The sequence below is a fragment of the Boleophthalmus pectinirostris genome, unplaced genomic scaffold (genome assembly GCF_026225935.1).
Source record: "Boleophthalmus pectinirostris isolate CB_2022bp ecotype Guang Dong unplaced genomic scaffold, ASM2622593v1 HiC_scaffold_14, whole genome shotgun sequence".
NCBI lineage: Eukaryota > Metazoa > Chordata > Actinopteri > Gobiiformes > Gobiidae > Boleophthalmus > Boleophthalmus pectinirostris.
This window is the reverse complement of record NW_026571047.1, coordinates 17,895,483-17,922,098: the sequence shown is the minus strand read 5'-3', so window position 1 is coordinate 17,922,098 and position 26,616 is coordinate 17,895,483. Positions and strand designations below refer to the sequence as shown.

Below are 26,616 nucleotides of genomic sequence, written 5' to 3'. Positions count from 1 at the left end.
CACACGATTTGTACAATACCTGCAGGATTTAATTTGAATAATATTATTCTCTCACCACCACTGCTTCATATGCAAAGGGTACTTCAATCAGAATAATGAGTGTTTGAGAATATTTAATGTAAAAGAATCATAACAGATGTCACTTCAGTCCGAGTTCTTCTTCTGCCATCTTGCGTAGTTCAATTTTCTGGATCTGGTGAGAAAAATAAAAGGCAAAATACACAAATGTCTGAAAGCATTTCTTAACATGGTACTATAACTATTCCAAAAGAATACACCAATAAATCTACATCAACAACCCAATACTCTGAGATTACATCAGTCAGAAAAGCAAAAATGATGCAGATTTTCTGCAGAAATGTGACCTTTATCACACATATAATTTAAAAATAATTTATGTAAATGTCTACTCAGTTTCCATCCTCAAATATGCAGAAAAAACAATATTAACTGATCATAATGGAAATCATATTATGAGCAGGTGTCCCAAATAATCCCTTGGTGCCAAAATTACAACTCAGATACATCCTCACGCTCAAGCAAAAACTGCAACTGCTTTAGTCTCGAATACTAAACCAACTCATGCTCTTTCAAATTCCTCAGTAATAATTCACTAAGGTGGAAGCAGAATTTTGATTAAATCTATAAAAAAGCTTATTTATTCTCAGACACAAAAGTTACACAACACCCTTCAGTTCTACACAGCCATTCTCACCTCATCAATAATAGTCTGGTGCAGAAGTTTGGAAAACCATCCATGTAAATAACCCCAATGCAGCGTTAATGAATTATTCAAAATTCCCAGTCAAACTCTCCTATCCATAGACACACTGTACCAGTGTACGCATCATGCACACCCTGCTCTTCACCTGCTCACATTTGTGTCTGTAATTACGTATTATAAAGACCTTTTGGGTTTGAAATGGACACCAATGATGAGAACATGAATTGAACATTGCTTTACTAGAAACAAACGCCACCAACCTATAAATGAGTCTGTTTCTAAAAATCAAACCTTGTAACTACAATAGCCCGAGCCCATAGACTGTCTGAAGGGTGGTCCCTGATGGGACGAGGTGGGTCGACTCGATTAATCTAGCAGGACATGGTTTGCGTGCAGACTAACTAATAGCTCTTTTTCCTTCTGTCTGGGCGTCCAGGGCAGGACCATTCAAACACAACCACATGTCTACAATAACTTATTTTAGCCAGCATATCATGAAAGAAACATAAAAGTAGAAATGTAATCTGTCAGTTTTTGGGAACGCCTTAACAAGGAAGCCACTAATAATAACTTTGATCTAACAAAGATCTAAAATCCATTTCATAATATACATTTGGTAAAAATATAACACACACACTATATTTCCCATTGTGTAATGATGAGGTTTAAAAATGAAGATGGATTACCTTCCCAGTAACGGTAAGGGGGTAGCTTGTGACAAAAAGAATGTAGCGAGGAATTTTAAAGTGAGCAATCTGTCAAACACACAAATTTAGAGTGAGGTTTGTCATGAATAAACATAAAATGTTATTGTTAAAAATATAATTTATAACATTCTTACATTATTTTTACAGAAAGCTTTGATTTCTTCTTTTGTGCATTCCTGTCCATCAACAACCTTTATACAAGCACAGACCTCCTCACCCATTCGCTCGTCCTTCACTCCAACCACCTGCACACAGTTACATACCACTATAGTACACAGTATAAAGTATAAGCTTGGCAAATACAGTGTACCTGGTTTGTATTTATCAGCCTGTTTTTACCTGAGCCTCTTTGACTTTTGGGTGTGTGTGAAGAAACTGCTCAATCTCAGCAGGATAAATATTCTCTCCTCCTCTGATGATCATGTCTTTCATTCTGCCTTCAATTTTCAGGTAGCTGTATGCATCCATTTTGCCAATGTCCCTGAGAAGCAAAAGGTGTAAATTCATTAAGGAATAGTACTGTCATAATACTAAAATTTCAGAATTGATTTAAATACTAATGAACAGACTCAATACTTAGATAGAATATAGATATAGAATACTCAGAATAGATAGAGAATACTTAGATAGAATGACATTTTTGACAGAAAATAATTGTACTTTTGATACGTTACCATGTGGTCTAATACTAGTTTTCATTAGGTCAATTTAAAACTGCTCAGGAAAGGTCAAATTTTGTGATCAGTATTTCTATACTTTTGATATGCCTATTAAGCAATAGAAAATTTCAGTTTCAGCATATTTTCAATGTAATAACATAATATAAAAATGATACATATGAAGTAATATCTAGAAGGCACTCACCCAGTTTTGTACCAGCCCTCTTTGGTGATGGTCTCTTCAGTTTTGGCCTCATCACCCCAGTAACCCAGCATCACACAGAAGCCCCTGACCATGACCTCCCCCAGCTCCCCCAGAGGCACTATCTGCCCTGTACTGGGGTTCACTATTTTAGCCTGTGGACACAAGTACTATGATTAACATTTTGAATATTGAGACACTGAAATTACAGAATTTTGATCTTGTACCTCAATATGATCAATGATGTACCCTACGGTATCACACTTTCTCTCCATGCTGTCAAAAGGAGTTCCACAAAATGTCACTGGGCTGTTTTCTGTGGTGCCATAGCCAATCTGAAAAAGACAAGGCATCTTTATTTGCAGAGCACATTTTATATAAAAAGAACAAAGAAAGAAGGACCACAATGAGAAAGAAGGACCAGAGTAATGTTTTTTTTTTAAATAAGGTAATATAGCATAATCAAACAAAATTATTCAAATTTTTATATAGCACTTTCGCACCTTCAAAGTGCTATACATCAAGGAAGCACTCACCCATTCACACACATTCTCATAGACCAATGTGCACAGACACTCGAGGCAGGGTGATCTGAATCACCAACCTTCGAGTCAGTGCACAAACACACCAACTAAGCTACTGTCACCATATTATACTGTAATGAGTGAGGCACTGTGTTCAAATAATTTTCCTTGTCATTAAATTTAAAGTCTAATAAATGCTCATGTTTTATCCTCACATTTTTTATAAAGTAGACAAGATAGCTTAAGGTTAGGGGAGTAAAGCTCTTTATACTGGCATCAAGTGACATTGTGTCTTGAGTGGCCAACAGGACTGAATGTGTAATTATTATAGTTTAATATGTTCCTGCTACATTCCCGCTATTAGTCTGTCCCAAGAAGCTGTGGTTATAAAGATAAAGGTGCACTACATAACTTTTTGGTCGAGGCTCCGTGACCAGCTTGTTTCTATGGATGTGTGACTGCTCTGCCTGAAATGTTCAATTACATGTGGTTTTATAGCTAGAACAACAGAAATTCTGATTGAGCAGGGTCACCTCTCCACAGATCTGGCCATACTGTGAAACATTCCAGATAAAGCGATAAATGCTTTTCTCTGTAGAAATGTTGACAGACTCTCCACTAGAAAAATTAAACAATGCCTTTAATCCAGGGGTGTCCAACTTTTTTCATCAAGGGCCACATATCTAAACACAGATGAAGCAGCGGGTTGATCGAGGGCCGTAGACCCTGGGTTAGGGTTAGGGTGCTCAATACGGTGAAAATTTTTAATATATGCATGTTTAACACTTTAGAATGAGCCATCAGTCTTTATCTTTCTAAGATCCTTAAAACAGCACACTAAATATTAAATATTAGCTTTATCAAGGTACATTTTCAAAAAAACTTGCTGTAAAAAGTTAATTTCTAATTGAATTGATTGATGTAATTTGAGCCAATTCACCTGGAAGCCTGAGGGCCAAGAAAAAATTGTCTGAGGGCCACATTTGGTACTCAGGCCATAGTTTGGGCATGCCTGTTTTAATCTATCACAGTGGTTGAAAATGACTGTAAATGAATGCTGAACTAATGTAAAGTACTTTTATGTCCAGAAACTAATTGTATAAATCCAATTACTGAAGTAGTTTCTCAAAATGCAAAAATAAAAAATAATTAAAAAGTCTTCTGCATATATATAAAATGTAGAGAAAGTAGTAAACATATATAGACATATCTTGACATATCTTGTATATACATATAGACATATCTTGTATAAATATGAGAAGGTGAGTCCAAACTTTTGACTGGTAGTGTATGTATGCGACTAACACAGGAAACTGAACTTATAGCGAATGAGAAGATTCATCTGGAAACGGTAAGTGATGATATTCCCAATAAAATGCTAAATTTGGTAAGTAAACTCTAGATTTTTTTAACATAGCCAGGTCCATCTGTCATTTACCTGAACCTACCTGAACCAATCTGAAGCCAAACTCTGGACCTGTGTTTTGGGAAAGCATAAAGCTGTGGATTGAAATGCAATTGCTTATGGGCTAATTATGGCTTCAAATCTGTTTTTATATTTCCTCGTGCTGCCAGGAACACGCTTTGAAAAATAACTTACAAACTAATGAAGCCCACCGTTGAAACAAGATAGTCTTTTGGTCATAAAAATGTGATCGTGGCTATTACATAACTACACTACAGAGAGAGGAAATATGCAGGCAGGAACGTAAAGCGCCATGTTGAGGTTGCATTCCTGGGATGATGGAAGTATCCTTTGCCATTGTTATGATTTTAAACACCTCTGGCCAAACATCTGGAGCCAATTACAGGTTATAAAACGACCGCACACGAGCGGCTCTTTTTCACCAAACCGCAGACTGAAGAAACAATACAGGAGTCTGGGCTCAGGTTTGACCTTATGCCACGTTAGTTCATGTACACCTGTAGATCATCCAAATGTAAGACAATGAGGCCTACATTATCTACAGCCAAAGTGCAAAGGTGAGGAAATTAACAATCAACGTAAGATTAAAGGTAAACTGCATAGCTTTTCTTGCGGCGAGTTCGTCACCTGCTTGTCTCCATGGAAATGGTATTGCTTTGTCTGGAATGTCCCAGTATGGCATTAAACATTATCCATCTTGCATTTACTCAATACTACTTGCATTTTTACTCTGAGTGGGCTTGCCCCACAACATATCTGACATGTAACATGGCCCTGTGGTGTCACCTGCTGTCTCTATAAAGAAAAATAAGCACAATGCCATACTGCAGAACATTCTAAACATACAGTACCTATGGAGAAAAGCTGGTGACAGACCTCTATAAGCATGCAAGTATGAAAAACACATATGATAGAAGAAAATACCATTTACAAAGCATCTCTGATTATTGGAATTCACATTGATGTCACAGTTTTAATAAATATATAAATCTGTAATATATTGAGTGTGTTTGTTTGTTGTGTGTCTTTTTTTTTAACTCTGGACAAAGAGTCTGTAATAAAGTTTGATGATGATGATGATTATTATTTTAAAATATAAAATTCCATTATTATTTATTTAATTTTCAGGAGCAGTGTACATTAAAAAGATGACTGTAAATGTACCAGAATTAGTCAAAAGTATATTTTTCATATATTGTCCCTGGACTGATGTTAACATTGTCTAACAATGTAAAATCTAAAAACTAAATATAAAATGTAGTGGCTGAAAAAATATGTATATACTGAAAAAATAATTGACTAGTACATGTACATTTATATACATTGAAAATAAAATAGGAGTAAAACCAAATATGTGAAGTTCACGCCAAAGAGCAGAGCAAGATAATGTGAATACATATGCATAAATCCTATTGAAGCTCATTTGGGGTTAAACTCTCAGACACTTGCTCTCCTCTCAGCCCAACACGCGACATGCCCTCCAGTTTTTTCTCTTTTTTTCTCAAAGTAAATGTTATAAATAGTGCAGTGTGCAGTGACTGGCCATCCTCCTCCACTCAAAGTGAATTTCTCAGCTCAGCCCACCTTTGCTCACTCACCTTTCAGGCACCATAACAAACCTGACCACGCGTTTTCTTTTCTACTTTATGTAAGGGTAGTGTACACAGCTCCACATCATCTCCAGCATGCGTTGTGTAAGTTGGCTGCTGTTGGGGACCTCTCTCCTGGTTTTGGGTCCAGCGGTCACAGGCGCCCCGGGGCAATGTCCGAACCTATGCCATTGCCACGGCGACCTACAGCACGTGATCTGCTACGACGTGGGACTGAAGAAGATACCAAGAGTTTCCGAAGCTACGCGTCTGCTCAATTTACAAAGGAATAATCTGGGTAACATTCCCACTGGCGCTTTCAGTGAGAGTAAAGGACTGGTTTCGCTACATATGCAAAATTGCCACCTCAGAGAAATTGGCTCCCAGGCGTTTAAAGGGCTAACAAAGCTCGTTTATCTCTATTTATCCAACAATGAGATCACTACCATCAAACCGGGCGCGTTCGAAGATTTGACAGAACTGACATATCTGCATCTAGATGGAAACCAGATCACAGAATTGGCAAAGGGACTATTCGCTCCAATGATAAACCTGTTCATATTACAACTAAACAACAACAGACTAAGAGAGCTTCGACCTGGGACATTTGCAGGTGCCAAAGTCTTGCGTTGGCTTCACATGGCCAACAATACTCTGACCACACTGCAGCCTGGATCCCTGGATGAAGTGGAGAACCTGGCGATCCTGCATTTGGATGGGAACAGGATGGCGACCTATCCCATTGCAGCCATGAGTAAACTGAGAGTGGTGGAGGAGCTAACCCTTGGCAGGAACCCCATGAAGACCATCCCAGACCTGGCGTTCCAGAGCTTCGGACGATACATGGAGAGACTGCACTTAGACAATATGGGGCTGGAGAGGGTAAGTTTGCTGTATCAAGATGTGTAACTAAACAGGCAGGTATCTTTATATATAGTCTGTAGTTTTGCATTGATCCTAAGCCCATAAAAATGACAAAGGTTGCGTGAGGGCATCTGACATAACACTTGGGGGAAATTAATTTACACTGCTACAAAGTAAGTGATTCGTCAGGGTAAATTTAGTTAATCATTTATCTATGTATCCAATATATCTATTAATAGTGATCCGATAATATGTTTTTATAGTTGTGGTCTTATATCACTTCTTTTACTTTGTAGTGAGTACACTGCATGCTTATACCTGTGCATCCATTCACAGTTAATCATAAGATAACTAAAGTCTCAGTGGATCAGTATTAAGTGTAAAAATGTATATATACCATAAACTGCTATTAAGTGATATACAAGGATTTTTAAAATCATAGAGGGCCATTTCTCCAGTAACTTCAAAGAGGGTGATGACTGCAATTAACTGAGACTTGGGTATTTATTATATGGTAATATGACTACAATTACAATAAACAAGTCATAAAATATTAATATTAGTTGTACTTCCTTTTATATTAGCTCTTAAATGCTTAAGTATGAAGGCATTACAGAGCAAATGGTAAACTAACAAACCATCTAGGAGCGGTGTGGATATAGGTATTTTTAGCATGTTTTTGTTTGCTGGACTCCTTCCAAGCGTGTCCAAGAGTCTAATTATTACACAGCAGTTATTTTCAGTTCATGTGTTTTCTCCTCGTGCTTTGGCCAGGTCTAGTAAACAGTTCAGGAGGGGTTAGGACCTACACCAGTAAACAGAGGTGTTCCTTGGGGCTATGAACTGCTGTATTTTTAGCTAGCCATCTCCAAACTTGAATGAACAATTAGGTCCTTTGCGAGCCTTTCCTGGCAGAGAAGAGACTTGCAGAGAGAGACACTACAGAGAGACTTCAAAAAACATCTTAGACATTTTGGAAGTCCTCCATCTTCCATTGCTTTAAAATGCCATGCCGTGTGCAGGTTCACAGTGGAAATTTCCAAAAGTGAACACACTCCTCATCCTTCATCCAAAACTATTTCAAAGGGTTGTCTCTCAAACTTGACACGACGCACTTGGACCAGCTAGCACCTCTCTGAAGTTTTTAGCACCCTTGAAGTGGAAAAGGAGCCCAGAGAAAATCCATGTTTGCATAGAGAAGGATGAGAGAGGGCTTTCATTACAGACTGCAACTAGAGAGATTCCCCTGCATCTCACAGACGGGACACAGGGTCAGGCTGAGGGTGTGGTACTAAATCTGCCATATACACCAATCAACCAAAACATTATGGCCACAGCATAGACAGGTAAAGTTAGTGGCACAATTTATTTGAATTATACAATCTGTTAGTAAGTAGGAGTAGACTAAACCAGGATTAAATCAGCATTAAACAAGGACCAAACCAGGACTAAACAATGATTAAACCAGGACGAAACCAGGATTAAACCAGGGCTAAACCTGGACAAAACCAGGACCAAACCAGGACCAAACCAGGACCAAACCAGGACCAAACCAGACCAAACCAGAACCAAACCAGAACAACTGAATATAACTGGTATCAGAAGCCAGAAAAATGACTACTAGTAGATGATATGGTCATGTGATTACTGAAAATGATTACCAAATAGGTGAAGAAAATGTCAATAAATATTCTACTGAAGTACAAGTTACTGAAGAGATTTTTTCTTTATTTTTTATCTCCAGTTCTCAGATGGAGCATTCACAGGTGTCACTGCCATCAAGTCTCTTTACCTGGACAACAACAGACTCAAGACCCTCCCCAAAAGTCTGGAGTATGGAACTCTGACCAATATGACCCTGAACAACAACCCCTGGACCTGCAACTGCTCACTCTCTCCACTCAGGAGGTATCTCCTGATGATATCTATACTGATATTTTCAATCAAATTAACCTGGCTGTGTGTGTGTCTTATTGAGAAGTCAAGATTATTCAGTAATCAATAATTGTGATTTTTCCGGTCACAGTATAATTCTAATGTGGTGTTGATGTGGGCACTCATCTCTAAATCTTGAGCTATGCTTGGTTAGGATGACTTTAGCTGAAGCACTACCTTGCCTATCATGCATGTTTTGGGTCGAAGGGTCAACCAGAGTGATGGGAGAGAGCCCACTAGACCAGGGGTTCATAACCTTTTTGATCTTTTTCTGTACAAAGTAACCTGGGGCCCAATCTCATATTATATTCTACTGATTGATGGACCCTCAAGGAGGTACTTGTGGCCCTATGATTAAGAATCACTGCACTGGACACAGGTAGAAACATGCAAATTCCCACAAGTCAAATCCAGAACTGTGAGGAAATATGTTCATTCAGACAACTTGAGTTAATAAAGCTGGGCACATGAAGAATATATTAGACAATGGGAATAATTGCAGTAACTGTTAAGATTATTGTCAGAAGAAGTGTCATAATAACACTCCTTATTTATTTTCTTATTGCCTCATAGGTGGATGGACTCGAGCCGTATCCGCCCTGATGCCCAGTGTGCCTCTCCGGCTCAGCAGAGGGGCAGGCAGATACGGGACAGCTCTGCCTTCAACAGCTGCAAAGTCAAACAGAAGAGAGCCAAGAAGGGCACACGCTAATAAAACATGAGAATATCAGGTACTACAGGAGAGAAAATGTACTATTGACTTGAAAACTTCCAACTCTTCTTGAATTTCTTCCTTTGGGATAAATAAAATCTCTCTGTCTCTGTCTCTCTCTCCGTCTTTCTCTCTTTCTCTCTCTCTCTCATCATATTGCCAAAAAAGTCAAACAAACGAAAATGTATCTTTTTAATTAATGTAAGGTCATAGATCAGTAGAAAAGTAAAAATAGTTATTTTTAACTATGGTACTGAATGGTATTATGAAGTCGATATGTTGCTCTTATGCCTCTTGCTTTAGATGAGAAACTATAATCACAGCTGAACCTGGTCTGTACCGGCAGACAGAGGCCACATCCAAGTTTTTCTCATTCTTGGCCTTGGTATATATAGATACATACTAAGGTTTCATGTGAAAGCTCATAACCTTCAGAATTCACTAGGCTCCTGGGGCTGCACTAGCACTGTTGTTTTTTCCAAATAAATGATGCTCTGTAATTTACTTCAAAACACTTGTCATTTCCTGAACCACATCCCCTACATTTGGTCTGTCCTGGTCAAAAAAAACCTGTCACAAACTTTTCATTCAACTATACTGCTCCTGTTTTTCTTGGTGCTGAAATTGGCTGCTCATTTTGTGCCTTTTCACAGGACCTATTGACACGACCAGCAGCAAAACGGAAAAGCCTAACTCATCCTTTAAGACAATAAGCATTTGTAAAATCTAGGTAAAACTACACATGGCACAGATTAAATATAAGAAGGGCATTCATATCACCTGTATTTTGTGTATATTGAAGCTGGTTGGACAGGTATGATGTGAAATGGAGACAATTGAATGCATAATGTATTGACCAATTTCCACGATTCCCCCATTTAAATTAAATTTAACTTATGTCTGAAATAAATAAATAAAACATAATATTTTTCTTCTGTTGCATAATGAATCTGCTATTATTGCAATATACATTTAGAAAGAAAAATGTCAGAAGTGTGTAAATAACATTACATGTAATCCTCTGTATACATGTACAATAATTCTCTGCAGTGAATTTTTCTGTAAATGTCTAAATGCAATATCTTATAGATATCATGCTTACTCATGTTTAATCTGTAATTATCTGGACAATGGAGTGTTAACAAATTCACTACCAATAAACCTCTACAAAAGACACATCCTGCCTGATGTATCCATACTATCCATATCCATTTGACATTACTTGTTTATAAACCAAATTATTATTTTTGCATTTCTTGGATTAAAATCTCCTTTAGTATTACATAAGAAAATGTCGCCCTCTTGTGGCCAATGACTTAACATTGCAAGTTTATTTATTTATTTATTTATTTTTTCATGTATTATATTGCAATGTTTCCCAAACTTTTTTTTGGGGAAACCATATTTTAAAAGTCACAAACGTTTGCAACCCAAGTCAATAGACATATTCGTAAATCACAAAATAAAGGTGGATTTGATCATTATTGAACATTAATGAGGATATTTTATTATCCAAATTAGGAGTGTCAAATTATCGTGTTAATTGCGATTAATTAATTACAGTCATATTTAGCGCGTTATGTTTTTTAATCGTGTTAATCTCATTTTTAATCTCTAACTTTACTGTTTCTGTATGCGAGTTGCTTTATTATAAAATCTGTTTTTATGTGTTGTTGGGACAACAACACACACACAAAAAACACATTTATACATTTTTTTATTTCGGTAATTCCACTCATTGCCGGAAACCCACACAAAACGCGCGCAGTAAGAGCGACGTAAACGTCATGTTAACGTTGGCGGCGTCAGTTGCACAATGGACGAGGTCGCAGAGCCAGTAGAACAGAGGCAGCATCGTACAGGTAAAAACACATTCGTGTCTTGGAAATTATTCTCCCAACGTGAAATATAAAAGAAAATAACAAATATAATATCGCCTACAACTTAAATGTCACTGGTGAAAACAACCTGCATAGGCTCATGATGTCTGCACTACTGTCCTATAGTGACCTGCCACATGAGGGGACGCACACACACAAACACACAACAACACAAACACACACAAACAAACACACACAAACAAACACACACAAACACACACCTTCATCATCGTCATTAACCTGAGAACACGCTGACCACGTTTCCTTCCGTAGTTACTGCACGGACACCGACGTGCTCCCGTGCGCCGCGTGTGGATCGTGTTTTCTCGCGTACGCTGCGTAAACCGCGCTTCCTCCTGTGCGCCTCTAAACCAGAACTAACACCAAGACTAAAACCAGGACTAATCCAGTCCAGGACTAAACCAGGACTAAACCAGAACTAAAACCAGAACTAAACCAGAACTAAAACCAGAACTAAAACCAGGTCTAAACCAGGACTAAACCAGAACTAACACCAGGACTAAAACCAGGATTAATCCATTCCAGAACTAAACTAGGACTAAAGTAGGACTAAAGCAGGTCTAAACCAGGACTAAAACAAGGACTAAAACCAGTGATCTCATATATAAAGCATTTCTCTATCAATAATATTTTTAATATGGTTAAGGAAAGACTGGACTTTTTATTGTCTTTAAGTAAACAAAGGTTATTATGTTCAGATTTCCTCGTCTTTGCTACTTTACAGCAAATAGTTTCTTATTTATGGAGACTTAGGCTCAACAGACAATTTGGAGAGATTTGTTAAACAATAAATTACTTTATAAAGTCACTTTTTAAAATCTATATCAGTCTTTTGATCTGCCACAATAATGTAATAATGAATTTAAATGAAAATACCTCAAATTGAAGGCTTTTCTCAGAAATTTTTAGGTGAGATTAAAATGAGATTAATTAGATTAATTAATTACAGATCATAATTAATTAATCTCTCAATTTTTTTAATCGCATGACAGCACTAATCCAAATATCTCTGAACAATTAGTATTACTCAAGTTTTAAACAATGAAAAGCAGTAATTGAACCAGCAATAAAAGGGATCCATAAGTAGCCTATCTGGACATGCCTGAAGTGCACTGACCTTTGCTGATTTAACACTCTTCTTTTTGGACAACCAAGCAAGTATTTCTCAACTTTAGCTGCAGGAAAACTCGTTCAGGGCAGGCAGATAAGATTCACTGACTCACTCACTCACTCTCTCAAGTGTCTGTATATTGCAGACCTACATGCAGATTGTGACAAGGTGACCCACTTGACCGCAGTCTTTGGGAAACACTGTTATATTGAATAAATTACTCACGGTCATTCCTTTTACGCCCATTACAGATATCACTTTTTTCACTAGTTCTGGAGGACATGGAGAGCCAGCCATGATCCCTACAAAAAGGGAAAGATGGAAACGCATTTCAACCTAGGAATAATAGTTGCACAGAACATAAATTCAGAACATATAGACTCACCATCTTCCACTGATGACAGGTCATATTTATGGACGTCCGGCTGGTTGACCATGTCCACGTACATAGTGGGTGTCCCATAGATAATAGTACATCTGATGGAGGAGATAAACAAAACAAAAAACATCTGTAATAATACAATACTAAGGGAACAATTTAGTGGGAGAAAGCGCAAGGATCACTGTGACATTGGATTGTGATAATATCAACCTATCAATAGATAAACAATAATAGATAACTAATATTAGAAAAAGGAAGTAAATAAGTAGAAGCAGCAGCAATAGCTGAAGTAGTAGTGACAGTGGTAATAGCTGTAATAGTAATGGCAATAACAATTGTGAACATCAATAAACTCCCTGACTCCATTTTTGTGGATATAAAAAGCAAGCACTTTTCTGAAACTTTTCTGAAAGAATAAAATAAACCCATTGTACTTCAGGTCTTGTCTTTCCAGTTTTCTCTGTAACAAATGCCCTTTGTGTTGCGGCAGTCTGAGAAAAAGCTGGCATTGTCCTTTAAAATTCCCCACAGGAAAAAGAAAACAAATCTGAAACAGGATTTTAGTCAGGAAGTGTGCTACTGATATGAGAACCCCTTAAAGAGTCAGAGACATTTACAGTGACTACATTTAGAGGAGAGTAAATGTTCCAGCAGCCTTGTTTAACATTATACAGTCATTTATTTTACATGCAATTGTAAAATGCTCCAGAGACAGGGAGAATTGGTTGGCACTAAGCTTCCTTCTTCTCTCTTCTCTTTTAGTTTTAGACTTAGACTTAATGTTGTTATGATTATTTATGTTTTGTCTTGTATGTATATTGATATTTTAATTCTGTAAAGCACTTGGAATTACTTTGTGTATGGATTGTGCTATACAAATAAACTTGTCTTGCCTTCAACAATTCTGTGATCAGAATTTCAAACAGGGCCATTAGACTTTTTCTAAGCCAGGAATAATGTGGTACTATAAACAATAAAATCTATTAACATAAAAATACAATAAATACTAATCAGATGATCAGAATTTGCAACATTATTTTTTTATTGTGCTTGAAAACATCCAAGGGTGAGCTTTGATTTTTAAATTTTTTTTACTTTAATTTTCCACAGACTTCACACCCAAGTTATTCATATGTTATTTCAAGGCACTCTCTTCACATGACATTCAAAACTTTCACTTCATGGAAATAATGTAGGCCATAGTTCACTACTTACTGACCTAGTTTTAGTTCACATGTAGATATCATCAAACAAAGTGTCTCCATGCTCCATTCACCACAGCATTCAGAAATCAATGAAAGGTTTACAACATAGTAAATACAAAGTTATCAATGCAATGGTTTACATGTTTTTGAGTTTGGTCTGACAACTTATGGCCTAAGGTTAAGTAAAAATATGTAATGACTAATATTTTATACATTTTTTTCAATGAAAACTTAGAAAATCCATTAATTCTTATTCATCCTTGTGTCTTATTCATTTATATTTTGTGTTGTGTATAAAAGCAATTTTCCATCCTAACACGTTAAACACTTCAAGACTGTAATATTGATGTCGATACCTTTCACTCTCCATTGCTGCTAGATTGGCCTTTGAATTATACCCAGGAGATGGAAACACAAGAGTCGTCCCATGTACAGCCACACACATCCCACCCCCCACTGAGCCGAAACAGTGGTACAGTGGCACAGGGAGGCAGATCCGAGTGTGGGGCTACAAGAACAATATAGTAAATTACTTAAAGGTCCTATATTACGCAAAACTAACTCTTCTGAGCTTCTAACAATGTTATCATGTTGTTATCTCCTCAAAAGCATAACTGGAGTTGTGTTATGTTTCATTCACACATGTTTAAGTAGTCCTGCATTATTAGGCTGTCTACACCAAGGCTCAAAAGTCTCTATTTATTAAGCTCTGTGACCTTATAATGTCATGAAGCGGTAGTTTTCAAGTTATCAGCTACTGTTTATCTTTTAGTAGAAATAGGCAACTCCAGTGTTGAAATTGTCCAAATGATCCTACTCGAGGTGTATGGAGTATAAAAGTGGGTCACTTCCTGTATTACCACATGACATCACAAGGTGGAGTGTTTTCTGTTTCAGAAATGTCCTCAGCATAAATTTGCAGAGTTTGTGTGTTAAACATTAGTGAATGAAACTCAACACAAACCTCAGATATTTTTTTGAGAAGGAAACAACATTATAACAAAACAGAAAATAGCGTAATATGGGCCCTTTAAAAAAATGTGGCAAATAGTTTTTCTGCTTTGCAATTGTCTATCATTTGCAACAAACAATTATACCAGCTTCTTGTCAGAATTGATGGTAGTTGGTTTTCTTGGCTATCTTTTCAAATCTTTAATCACCTATGAACTTTTTGTTGGTCATATGCCTTGTCTCTATATTTCAAACTCAATAAAATCTGGAAAATATTGACAAAATATGAGCAGCCTGCCAAATTACTTAATTATATGGTGCAGTATAAAATATAAAATGCATAAAATAAGGTCTTAGAATAAAATAGACTTAGATACAATATATACAGTGTGGACAGCAGTGCAAATAGATAAGAGTGTTGTTGTGACATGCGTCATATAAAAATGAATTACTCTCACGACTGCCTCTTTATTACTGAGTCTGGAGTCTAAAGCATAAAACATAATTGGCCTCAGTATCAAAGGCCCAAACTTGACTTACCTTCCAGTGGTATCCAAACCGCCGGCCGACATAATAAGCATCATTTATGATGTTGTGGTGTGACAAAGTGGCACCCTTGGGAAATCCAGTTGTGCCCTAGTAACAGATATAGACTGCAGTGTGAAAACAAGAGTGGGAGAACCCACCCCACGATGTCTGGCTATGGTGCACACTACAAAAACTAAAATCTTGTCAAGTTAAAATGACTTGAATTAACAACATGTAGTAGTAGTCAAAATAGCAAAATATACCTAGTTACACTGAAGATAAAAAAACAACAACTGTTCGTACTTAAAATAAGAAACTAGATCATATGTTACAAACAGCAAATTGAAATTATATGCAATAATTCAATAATAATGTATATATTTTTTTATCCAGGCTATTATTAGTGTGACTGGCCTATTGATCTGAATAATTAGTGAGAAGATTGACTTGGTGCATTTTTTGTGTTTGCATAAAGCCAGTTTGTTGCATTGTGCTCCATAGACTCACATTTTAAAATGCCCATTTTGATAATCCCCTTTTATTAATAGCCTAAAAATGTGTTTGTTCTTTTATTTTATGTTTTCCTGATGAAAACCGCATACAATTATGCAAAATGTAAGGTTTTTTGATTTTTTCACCAAATGACCCCATTTTCCATGAGCCCTTAAATCCATCTCTCTGTTATTACTATATTGTCATATAGTGGGATATACTGTAACTCCATGAATTAAAATGAAATGTGCCTTTTCCTAATATCCTTGTGACTGGTTCACCCAAATGAACAATCAGTAGGAGGATTAAGCTTGTTGCATTTTTTGTTTTGGTTTACTGTGAGTTTGAACAAAAAGGGTTTCGCCACGTTGATTTCTCCCATAGACTTCGATTGTAAATGCATAGTTTTTTCTCACCAATAACTTATGGAGGGAAAAAAAAATTTAATGCACATTTTCTAGCAGAAGTCGTAGAGATTTTCAAAACTGCACTAAATTAATATCTTTTTTCCCCATAATGTGGATGATCTGAAGCCTTAGCTTTAAAATGAATGCATATCTTCATGATTTTGGAGATCCCAGATCAAGGATCCCATATTTTCTGTTTTTATTGCTTTGTTTACAAATAGGCTGTTTTAACATAGGGACATAGCACTCCTTGAAATTATGTTTTTTACTCCAAACATTCAGTCTCAAAGATATATTCACTACCAACACATCCAATCAATTTGTAGTGACTTTATTTTCATCTGTCCAAATGTATCTATGTTTTGTATAGAGTGACAGTGAAGGTCATGGGGGGGCTTTTTTTTTTTCTAAAATTCATTTGGTTTACTGCAGAGAAATACAATGAAATCAATGATTTTGAGAGGGGGTGTCAAATAATGAGTTTATAATGGATGTCAATGGATACACAAATTTCTGAAACATGTATACAAAACTTCTCACATTGCCAAAATTGATCAGATCAGGATGAAACACACGTCTATAATCCTGTAAAAATGCACACCTGTGTGAATTTTCATGGCAATTGAACAACCACAGTTAAAGTTATCACGATAAATGTACCTTCAGATACACAAATTTTCCTTAACAAGGTTCAAGGGCTAAGTGTCAATATTGTATACTATGCCATGGTATGCTATGTATATGCCATATATCATCTATCTATCAAACAATCAGAATAAAGATATTACTATATTATTAAAAATGAGCCTGTAGTCTCACCGATGTGAACTGGATATTAATGGGGTCGTCAAAGCAGAGTTTCTTCTGAAGGTCCTGGAGCTCCTGTTTATGTCTGCTGTCTCCCGCCTGCATGATGTCATCAAAATGAAACATGCCCGGCTGGCGACTGTCCAGGACTATCACTGACTGCAGATCTGGCAACCTGCAAATACACAGGGACCGTTCAGTTTAACCTTTCACTGAAGCAAAGTGGATAGAATATTTTTGTATTTTTCCCTGTAAAACATTTGTCCAGTTGGCAGAATTGAATCTTTCTTTTGATTTGAAGCCTATCTGGACGACTGAGGGACTACAGAGACATTGTAGATTTGATTTTTTTTGTCAATATATCACAAGTAGGATAGGGGTCTTTCATTTTGTTAAATATAATTTTCAGGCCGGAAAGCTTTATTGGACATTACAGAAGCAGTATGAAGGGGGGGGTAGAGACATTCAGAGGCAAACCTACAACATTAAGACGGTAACAATCACATCTGTGCAAAACCACTACACCACCACCAGGCATGAGGGCAGGGGTCTTAATCACTGTTTTTATTGAGGCAGAGTCTTCAAAAAGAAAATCTATGTTGCATCTGACAATTGTTTCTTAGCGAATAGGTCTATAACTTCACTAAATCATTTTATTGGAGGCCTTTCAGCGCCTTAGTATTCGATCTTATTATTAGTGAAATTTGGCACACTGGTTCAGCACAGGCTCATGGTCCCTCACAGCCAATTTGGGGTCAATAGGTCAAGAAATATAGCGCCACCAACAGGTCAAAGTTGGACATGCATTCATGCTTATAACTATTGACCTGTTTGTCCAATTTTCACAAATGAGGTGTTGTTGGAATCCTTGGGCCAAGCCAAGTTAATTGCACCCTATGACATTTTCCACCATATTGGATTTTCCGCCCTTTTGGATTTTATAAAAAACCTTCAAAATGTATCTCCTCTCAAATTTTCTATAATCTTCTTGAAACTTGGCACACACAATCTTCAGGGGGTGCTTTAATTAGCAAAAAGGTGTTTTAAGTGATATCTCTTGATCTGTTTGGATTTACAAGAAAATTCCTGTGCCTGCTGATGCTATTTGACTCGACAATACACGTCGTAAAAGGTTTATCACGTAACCTTTTGCATTTGGCGGCCATGTTGAATTTTGTAAAAATGCTGTCTTTTTTGGGTATCCCATAGAATGTCTTGGAATAAAACTAGGAAATTTGGCATGTTGATTCAGGCCAGGCCCATAAGCACTTTCAGTCATTTTCAAGTCTCTACCTCGAGAGCTATAGCGCTACCAGCTGGTCAAAGTTGGACAAATAGGAAGTGGACACTGACGTATTGACACCAAACTGCATAAATGGTCCTGTGGTGACTTGCCCTGGACTCTCAAAATGTTTTGTGACCTTTTACCTCTAGGGAGTGTTTTAATTGACCAAATTGGCATGTATTATGGAACATCTATTGATCTGCTTGGATTAAAAACAAAATTTCATTGTGCATGTGTTACTGTTCCTGCTCTTGCCTATTCTGCAGCTATAGTGCAAGGCCTCCACATTGCTGCTTGCAGCTGTATTTATTTTTATTTTTATTCTCCAAAAATAAGTGTAATGCATATTATTATCACCACTTTCTTTGACATATTTTTGTCTGAAATTTCACTAAAGTTGGAAAGCCTGGGATTTGAACCAAGGTGAAATGATGAAAATATGAACTCACCTTATTTCCTGTTAAATAGTGAAGAAAATAATATCATTTGTAATACAAGCTGAATGTGAATGTGAATGTGTCAGTACCGTTTACTCTTGAGGGCTCCAGGGGCACAGGTGTCTAATTCAGGGCAGATCTCTCGGAGCATCCCACAGTACTTTTGAGTGGCAAACTGAGTGGGGCAAACTACAGCATTACAGTTGACCTGGTCAGAGAGGAGTAAAGGATTTCTATTACAAATAAGTTCAGACAAGTAAATTTAATATAATGTAAATTCACTAACCTTCTTCAAGGCGTATTCCACCTCTTTGACCTGGTACGCTGGGTTCACAGACACCTGCAGCAAAGAAACCATTTACAATTTATAGAAAATATATTTAATTCATTAACAAACATTCAGTACAAGTCCAGTATGCATATTAAACACAATTATAATTTCAATTTATTTAAAGTTTATTTCTTTGGTCATTAGGTATAATCAAAAATAAAATAAATAAATCACATTTTATTTACATTAAAAGCAGCAATATATTTATATCAGGTGTCCATAATAGGCCTGTAACAATAACAAATTTTGAAGCAAGATATATTGCTACAGAGAAATATTGCCATAAACTATAATACTGAAACTACTTTATGCCACAGACACAAAGCAAGATATTGCCAGTAAAGCAATTTTTCAACAGACAGTAATAGGCACGTTTTGTAATCAATAAATGTCAGAATGAACCAATAATTAACCATAGAAGTTATTTACCTTACTCTCTGGCTCAAATCTTGCATGTCTTACATAAAAATGACAAAACTCTCCCAATTCTTACAAAGAAATTGTACACACGATAAATACTGAGCACCAAAATATATTGTTCCAGCTTTCGTATATTGAACAATAAGTCAATATAGTAATGATCGTGACAGGCCTAGTCTATAACGTAACTTCACACAAGATAGAACTATATTTGTTTCACAATGGAGAATTCACTTGTCAATATGGTTCTAAAATACAATAATAATAAAAGTAAAACAGTAAGAAGGTGTTTAACCGCACTATCACCTGTCAGAAAGTCACTGTCATAAATGATCTTACGCACCAGTATGATGCCAGCTTTTGCCGTGGCAAACTGGAACAGCACCCATTCATAAAGATTGGGTCCCCACATGCCCAGGCGGTCTCCCTTCTTGAGCCCGATGGCGAGCAGACCCGCTGCAGCCTGGTCTACCTGTATTAACAACACAGGATAAGGGTGTTGATAAATAGCATAAAATAAGTCTTAAAGGTGTACTGTGTAACTTTGTTGTTGGGGCTCCATCACCATGTTTCTATGGACATGTCATTGCTCTGCCTGGAATGTTCCACAGTATGACATTAAACAGCTTTACCCTAAATGTGTGGCCATACCAAGCCTGATCCCATCAGCTCTCAGAAGAAAAGCAATGCCGGGCCTGGGCAGTACTTGGATGGGAAAGCACTGGGAAAATCAGGTGCCAAAGTGGGGCGCCAGTCACAAAAAAAAAAAAAAAAAAAAAAAAAATTGTTGTTGTATTCTTAGGCAAGGCACTTCACCCACATTGCCTAGTGTGAAAGTGGTGTGTGCGCGAGTGATGGTGGTGGTCGGAGGGACCGATGGTGCGGATTGACATGGCAGCTGCGCTTCAGTCAGTCTGCCTCAGGGCAGCTGTGGCTACAATAGGAGTTCACCACCACCGGGTATGGAGTGAATGAATAATGCTCTATAAAGCCTCTTTGTGACAAATGTCTGTGAAAAGCGCTATATAAATAAAAACTTACTTACTTACCTTACATTTATTCAATTACAGGTGGAATTATAGCTAAAAAATCTAAAACAAATAAAAAAAATAGGCATTCTGAGTATGAGCTCTCCAGTATCACAAGAGCACATTCTGTTTGAGAGAAGAACTCAGGCTAAATATGCAAGATTTGTGTGTGAATAAAACAAATGACAACTCCAAATATGTTTGTGATGCTAGACACAACATTGTAGCATAGACCAGAAAATATTGTAATATGGGTCCTGTTAAGTGGAATAATGAAAATAGCAGTATAGGACAGACATAAACGTTACCACTTGATAAATCAGGTAAAGGTGCATGATGTAACTTTTTTGCTGGAGGGCAGAAACTGGATGTTACATGTATTAGATTTTTTTTAACACATTTTATTTAAAAATGCACCTTTCTGGGCACTCAAGGACACATCAACAAACATCAAACAATACAGGACAAGTTATAAAACACTGGTGCTTTAATGGGGTTAGGCCAATTTAAATAATTGTAGTTAATATGATTAACTGAGATTCAGAAGCTGGACCACGCCTTCTCTCAAGTCAACCACAGCTTATCTCAACCACGCCTTCAATTACCCAGAAGCCCTATTTATAGGACCATCCCAACATCACTGCTGTGTCAGCTCTCTCGACCCCCTCTCTCCCACCCCATGTCTCTTTTCCATCCTCCTATCCTCAGACATCATTTTTAAGGGGGGGGCTCCCTGAGCTCCCACCCAAAGTCTCCCTCCAGCCATCACATCTATCCACCATCAATAAATATCTTATTGTATTCCATTTGAATGTTGGAGGTGAATCAAGGTTACGAAGGTTGGGTTGGAATAAATTCCAGAGCTGGTTAGAGGGGGCAGAGGGGACAGAGAGCTGCAGAGAGGAGAAAAAAGGAGGAGCAGACAAAGCAGGAGTGTGTGGTAATATGGAGGAGATCAGGCATACTGTAGGTGGGGGCCAGAACATGAATAGATTTAGGGGTGAGTAATAGAATCTTGAACTGAATTCGGAACTGACCCAGAAGCCTGTGGAGCTGCTGAAGAACTGGATTGAAGTGGTTAATGCAGGATGTTCTGGTTATTAAACTGGCAATTATATTCTTACATAAATTACTTTTGGCTGATTTTTGGCTCATTCGTTTTTTGCAGGTAGCTAGTAGTAGATAGCTGTAAATGTATTTTTGCTCCCATCAATTATAAAAACTGTGTAATCAAAAAGATATAGGTGTCTCTCCTGTTTTTCTAAATCTGATGTAAAGCCACTATTTCTGACTAATGATATCTCTTCTTGCAAGTCAACAAATCATAATAGTGATTTCATATATAACATGTTTAAAAAGCCTTACATAAGTTCAGTCTTTAGACATGGCCCTGGTTGACATCTGGGAATTTTTATTTCAGTGGTGGGTAGCCTTACAACCTGAGATATGAGCATGTCTAAACTGCGGTCGGATGTATTCAAGCTGCAAAGACAATTTAGGTCACTGGGGGAAAGGTCACAGTGTATCAGTTTTGGGATTTTCAGTGACTAACTTGAACATTATAACATTATTAAAAGGTCCTGGAGTTTGTTTCATTCACACATGTTTGAGTAACTACATCTCTCAGCTCAAAATTCTCTGTTCCACCGTGTGATGTCATGTAGTGGTAGTTAAGAGCCACCTTCCAGGGCTCAAATCATCCAAATGATTCTAGTGAACGTGTGTGGAGTTTAAAAACACAGTGGAGCACTTCCTGTATTACAACATGACATCACAAGGTGGTACAATGGGTTTTCTGTTTAAGAGAAGAACACAGCTATGCACAGTTTGTGTGTTAAACATGTGTGAATAAAACAAAACACAACTACAGGTAGGATTGGAGTTGTGATCAAAAAATCAATAATTGCGATCTCTATTTAGAACATCTCGATGATAAGGCAAGCACATTTTAATCAGCAGGTCTACAGCCAATCATGTGGTTGTAAGAGCACATGGTGCTGGCAATTATTTATGCTCTTATGTTTAGGAAAAGTAGCATGAGCCATGGAGTGTTTCTTTACGTCTACGCACATGTTCACAAGTTTTGACTTAAATCTGCAATCTTACTAAAAAGTCCAGTCTCTTTACCTCTGCCTGTGTGTGTGCGCGGTGCCATTTGCTTCGCTTTCCCTGCCCTCTCTGATCCAGACTCCTCACCTTTTCTCCTCAGTTTCTCTCCTCTTGTACTTCTTTTCATTATAGTCCAAGTTACAGAAAGTAAATGACTATTTTCTCACCGTTTATGGGCTCAGCTTAAGTCCTCATTTAGCACACAGACATCACAAGTGTTTCTGTTGATAGTGGTAGTGTGCGCGTTCACATGTGTCTGCCAGCAACAGTAACAGTAATACAAACTGAATGAGTACAAACTCATTACAAATTTTACATGTGGATTTCTCCGTAATCAGCTAGCAACTATCAACACAAAATAGTAGTGATACTGAGAATGGTCTTTATGCCTCCAGGTATGTTTGTGATGAAGAAACAACATTATAACACAGATCAGAAAATAACATAATATGCCGCATTAATATTACAAGGTGCAAAATAAAGTTTTACAAATGTGACAGCTATTGATGAAAAAAAAAAATAATAATAATATATATTTTATAGCCTAATGCAATCAATCATCTTCTGTATCTATGACCAACTTAATGTTATAATTGCTTGCATGGCTTTGTGATTAAACTGTTGTAAACTGTTGTAGAAGAAAAGAATACCTTTGAGCCCGTGTTACACAAATTTAAAGCTTATGTGAGGTACAAGGTCCAAATATTAAGGTACTCTTCCAACAGAACTCATTGACAGAAATGAGATTCACACAAGAAACAACATTACACAACATCAAATCTGATACAGTTTGTGTATATGTTTAACTTAATGATGAGGTCAACATATATCCAGAAAATCTGAATTTAATTATTAATTAAAAACTGAAGAAATAATGCGCATGTAACACAAAATTCTAATACTGGCCTCTGATAATATCGCTTTTTAAAACTAAAGTTTGAAAGTGTAACTATGTAACTTTTCTGGAGGAGGGTCTGCCACCGGCTTTCCTTTATGGAGACGTTAATCTTTGTCTTGAATGTTCCACAGTTTGCCATTAAACTTATCTATATGCATGGAGACATTTCTTGTGATGTTACCAGTCTGTAAGAATGCATGTCTTTCTAGGTATTTTTGAACAACAAAAACACCTGCAACTGAGTAAAGACTAGACTGATATATTGAATACTGTACTGTGAAAAAGCAAAGCAAAAGCAATAACATCTCCATGGAGACAAGCAGGTAGTGTACTCAGTTATAACAGTTACAATTTTCTCAACATTTTCCTTACAGAAGCACTGTGTAACTGTTCGCATTAGTCAATGTCATCACTGTCTGCATGAATATCTGATAACGTCTACCTCCTCATTTAAGATATTTAAGATATACCCCTCACTGACCACACCAAGGAAAAAACAAACAAATAGATTTTGGGAAAAGGCTTTTTGTTATAGAGCCTCTGACAATTGGAATAATCTCCCTACATCATGAAAATCTATTAAAATGCTTGACTCCTTTAAAACCTCCTTAATCACAGATCTTATGATACCATGTGCTCGTATCAAATGGAACAGCTGTCTCCTTGCTGTTACTTAAACCTCTCTCACTGTTGTCTTACTCAACTTGGAGAGTGCAGCATTGGGTGAGTTGTGATTTGTCCTTTGTGACAAATCCATTGTCATTCTGCTGTAATATATATGTTTCTTGTTTAAGCAAAGGATTAAAAGGACACCCCATAAAATTGCAGTTTTCTAAGATTCTAGTGTCTTAATTACTTACATCTTCTTGAAACTGTGCAAAGGTTTTTCTGATACCATCCTTGAGAAAAATCACGGCCTCTCGGTCTGGCACCCGCTCCACTGTGCTCAGCAGGAGCTCTGGGATAGTTGCATGTAAAAGAGAAACACTTGACGTCCCGTGGGCATAACTGGTCGTTAGGGTTGGAATGAGGGGTGGGCTGTCAACGTGAATGCATCTATCAGAGAGAGACAGAAGTTCAAATTATTTATTTATTAATTATTTGGCACAGTGCATATTAAGTGTAATTGTAGTTTAAATATGCCTGATTATAGCATTATAGCTGTTGTCCCTAGGCAGGCGACAGAGAAAATAGTACAAAATGCAAAACAATTATAAACAGACATAACACAGAGTAAAAGGCCAGATAAAAATGTTCACAGACTTGGTTTTCCGTCATCCACAATTGTACCTTAAATTGTTTGAATGTTTTAAATAGACTGAATGTAGACAGAGATGGACTTTCACTTGACCAAATGTGTTGCATCTGTAAAAATGTCTCAATCCTAGCTTTTATAGTTCCTTGAAAAAAATGTGCTGTACAGCTATACTCCTTTGAATAGAAACGGGTTTGGCAGGACTACCGGGTACTTGAAATCATTATGTACAGTCATGGCAGCAAGTTACACTTTCCACAGTATAATTCAATGGACTATGCACATTGGCCACACATGCATTGACACATAGCCAACACAAACTACAATCTTACCACAATTACATCACATTGTGTTTACATTAAATGCTTAGTAGGTGAAAAGTCATTTTTATTTAACTTTAAAAAAGACAAAAGAATGTATGTAGTCAGCTGAAATGAACAGCCCACATTCCACTTTCTGTACTCAGGGGGTGATGGGGTGAAGAAGAGAGAACTATTTTTGCAAACAATTTAGACTATATTTAAAGATTCTATATTGCGAAAAACAGAAACTTGTGAGCTTTAAACCATGTTGTTACCTCCTAAAAAACATAAATGAGTTTGTGTTTTGTTTCATTCATACATGTTTGAGTAATCCTTTATTAATAGTCTCAAAATCACAAGGTGGTACAGAGTGTTTTCTGTTTGAGAGAGGAACTCAGCTTAAACATACAGTTTAGTGTCTTAAACATGTGTGAAAGAAACAAAACACAACTCCGGATATGCTTTTGATGAGGAAATAACATTATATATATATATAACATAGATCAGAAAACAATAATATGGGCCCTTTAATGCAACGTTTCGTCTTTATTCATTGCTTATATTTGTGATACATATGGAAAACAGATGCAGAGTCCTCAAATGGCCCCAGAAGAAACCCTGGGATCTCTTTGTCTCCACCAATTTCATTCTCTAAAACAGAAACGCCGGTGCAATGCGCAAACCTGCAAGTTTTGTGCAAGTAGTCTAAAATGTGCAGCGCCTTACACGTGCTACAAATCTTATTGATAGCGAATTTGTCTCACAATCTGGGTATTGATCTACTTTTTGATGTTGCGTAACCACGTTTGATACTCGCTCAGAAAAATGCTACCCTGTTAACTTTCGCTTTTTAAACTAAATCTCATCGTTTCCCCATTGTTGACTCACCGACTCGCTGCAGGAAGCGCGGCGGGATGACGAGTCCACTGCCTCCAGAAGAATTTTAGATTCTTGGAAAGGGGTGAAAGATTGCGAAGAGATTGGGAAGATAGTGCAAATTTAGGCATCATGGTGAATGGAAAGCTGTGGATGAAGAAAACACCGCGCCCAGTCGGAGAACTCTCGGCCGCTTCGCGCGCCTCTGCAGCCTGCAACAAGAAACTGGATTTCGCCGCGGGGAGGGCTCACTACTACGACTGTTGAGGTGCACAACAGCTACTCCCGTCTGGGCTCGGACCTTGATCTATAACAAACAATTTCTTGGCACGCGTTTAAAAGTGCAATCTCTCCTTGAGCCTGAAGGGGGCGTCGTTAAGAAAGAAGCATCTCATTAGGGTTATATCATTGTTTTGCAAAGCCCATTCACATCAGATAAGATTTAATATAGATGTTCATGCACACTGTTGGCCTATGTAATTGAGTTACTTGAGTAACACATTATTTCTGATCTCTTCTTAATAGTATGATTACATTATCTTCTTTATA

At 37.2% G+C, this 26,616-nt stretch overlaps 2 protein-coding genes across 2 annotated transcripts; one reads left to right on the top strand and one right to left on the bottom strand.

Annotated features, from left to right (window-relative positions):
- Nucleotides 1-100: 100 nt before the first annotated feature.
- Nucleotides 101-26,543, bottom strand: acsf2 (acyl-CoA synthetase family member 2). Its single transcript, XM_020918200.2, has 16 exons — nt 26,080-26,543; nt 24,495-24,690; nt 19,943-20,071; nt 19,135-19,188; nt 18,938-19,056; nt 17,139-17,301; nt 15,433-15,528; nt 14,298-14,449; nt 12,740-12,831; nt 12,580-12,656; nt 2,520-2,627; nt 2,296-2,447; nt 1,771-1,912; nt 1,566-1,676; nt 1,411-1,479; nt 101-193 (listed from the first exon to the last, which is right to left on the bottom strand). The coding sequence occupies exons 1-16, from the start codon at nt 26,199-26,201 to the stop codon at nt 140-142; spliced, it is 1,836 nt and encodes a 611-aa protein (XP_020773859.1). The 5' UTR covers nt 26,202-26,543; the 3' UTR covers nt 101-139.
- Nucleotides 5,928-10,332, top strand: chad (chondroadherin). Its single transcript, XM_020918201.2, has 4 exons — nt 5,928-6,713; nt 8,440-8,603; nt 9,204-9,361; nt 9,996-10,332. The coding sequence occupies exons 1-3, from the start codon at nt 5,928-5,930 to the stop codon at nt 9,340-9,342; spliced, it is 1,089 nt and encodes a 362-aa protein (XP_020773860.1). The 3' UTR covers nt 9,343-9,361; nt 9,996-10,332.
- Nucleotides 26,544-26,616: the final 73 nt, after the last annotated feature.

Coding starts and splice junctions, on each gene's coding strand:
- chad (XM_020918201.2), top strand. CDS start 5,928: ATGCGTTGTGTAAGTTGGCTGCTGTTGGGGACCTCTCTCCTGGTTTTG. Junction 6,714..8,439: donor ACAATATGGGGCTGGAGAGG/GTAAGTTTGCTG, acceptor TTTTATCTCCAG/TTCTCAGATGGAGCATTCAC. Junction 8,604..9,203: donor TCACTCTCTCCACTCAGGAG/GTATCTCCTGAT, acceptor ATTGCCTCATAG/GTGGATGGACTCGAGCCGTA.
- acsf2 (XM_020918200.2), bottom strand. CDS start 26,201: ATGATGCCTAAATTTGCACTATCTTCCCAATCTCTTCGCAATCTTTCA. Junction 19,057..19,134: donor TGGAATACGCCTTGAAGAAG/GTTAGTGAATTT, acceptor CTCTCTGACCAG/GTCAACTGTAATGCTGTAGT. Junction 1,913..2,295: donor GAGGGCTGGTACAAAACTGG/GTGAGTGCCTTC, acceptor TTTGCTTCTCAG/GGACATTGGCAAAATGGATG.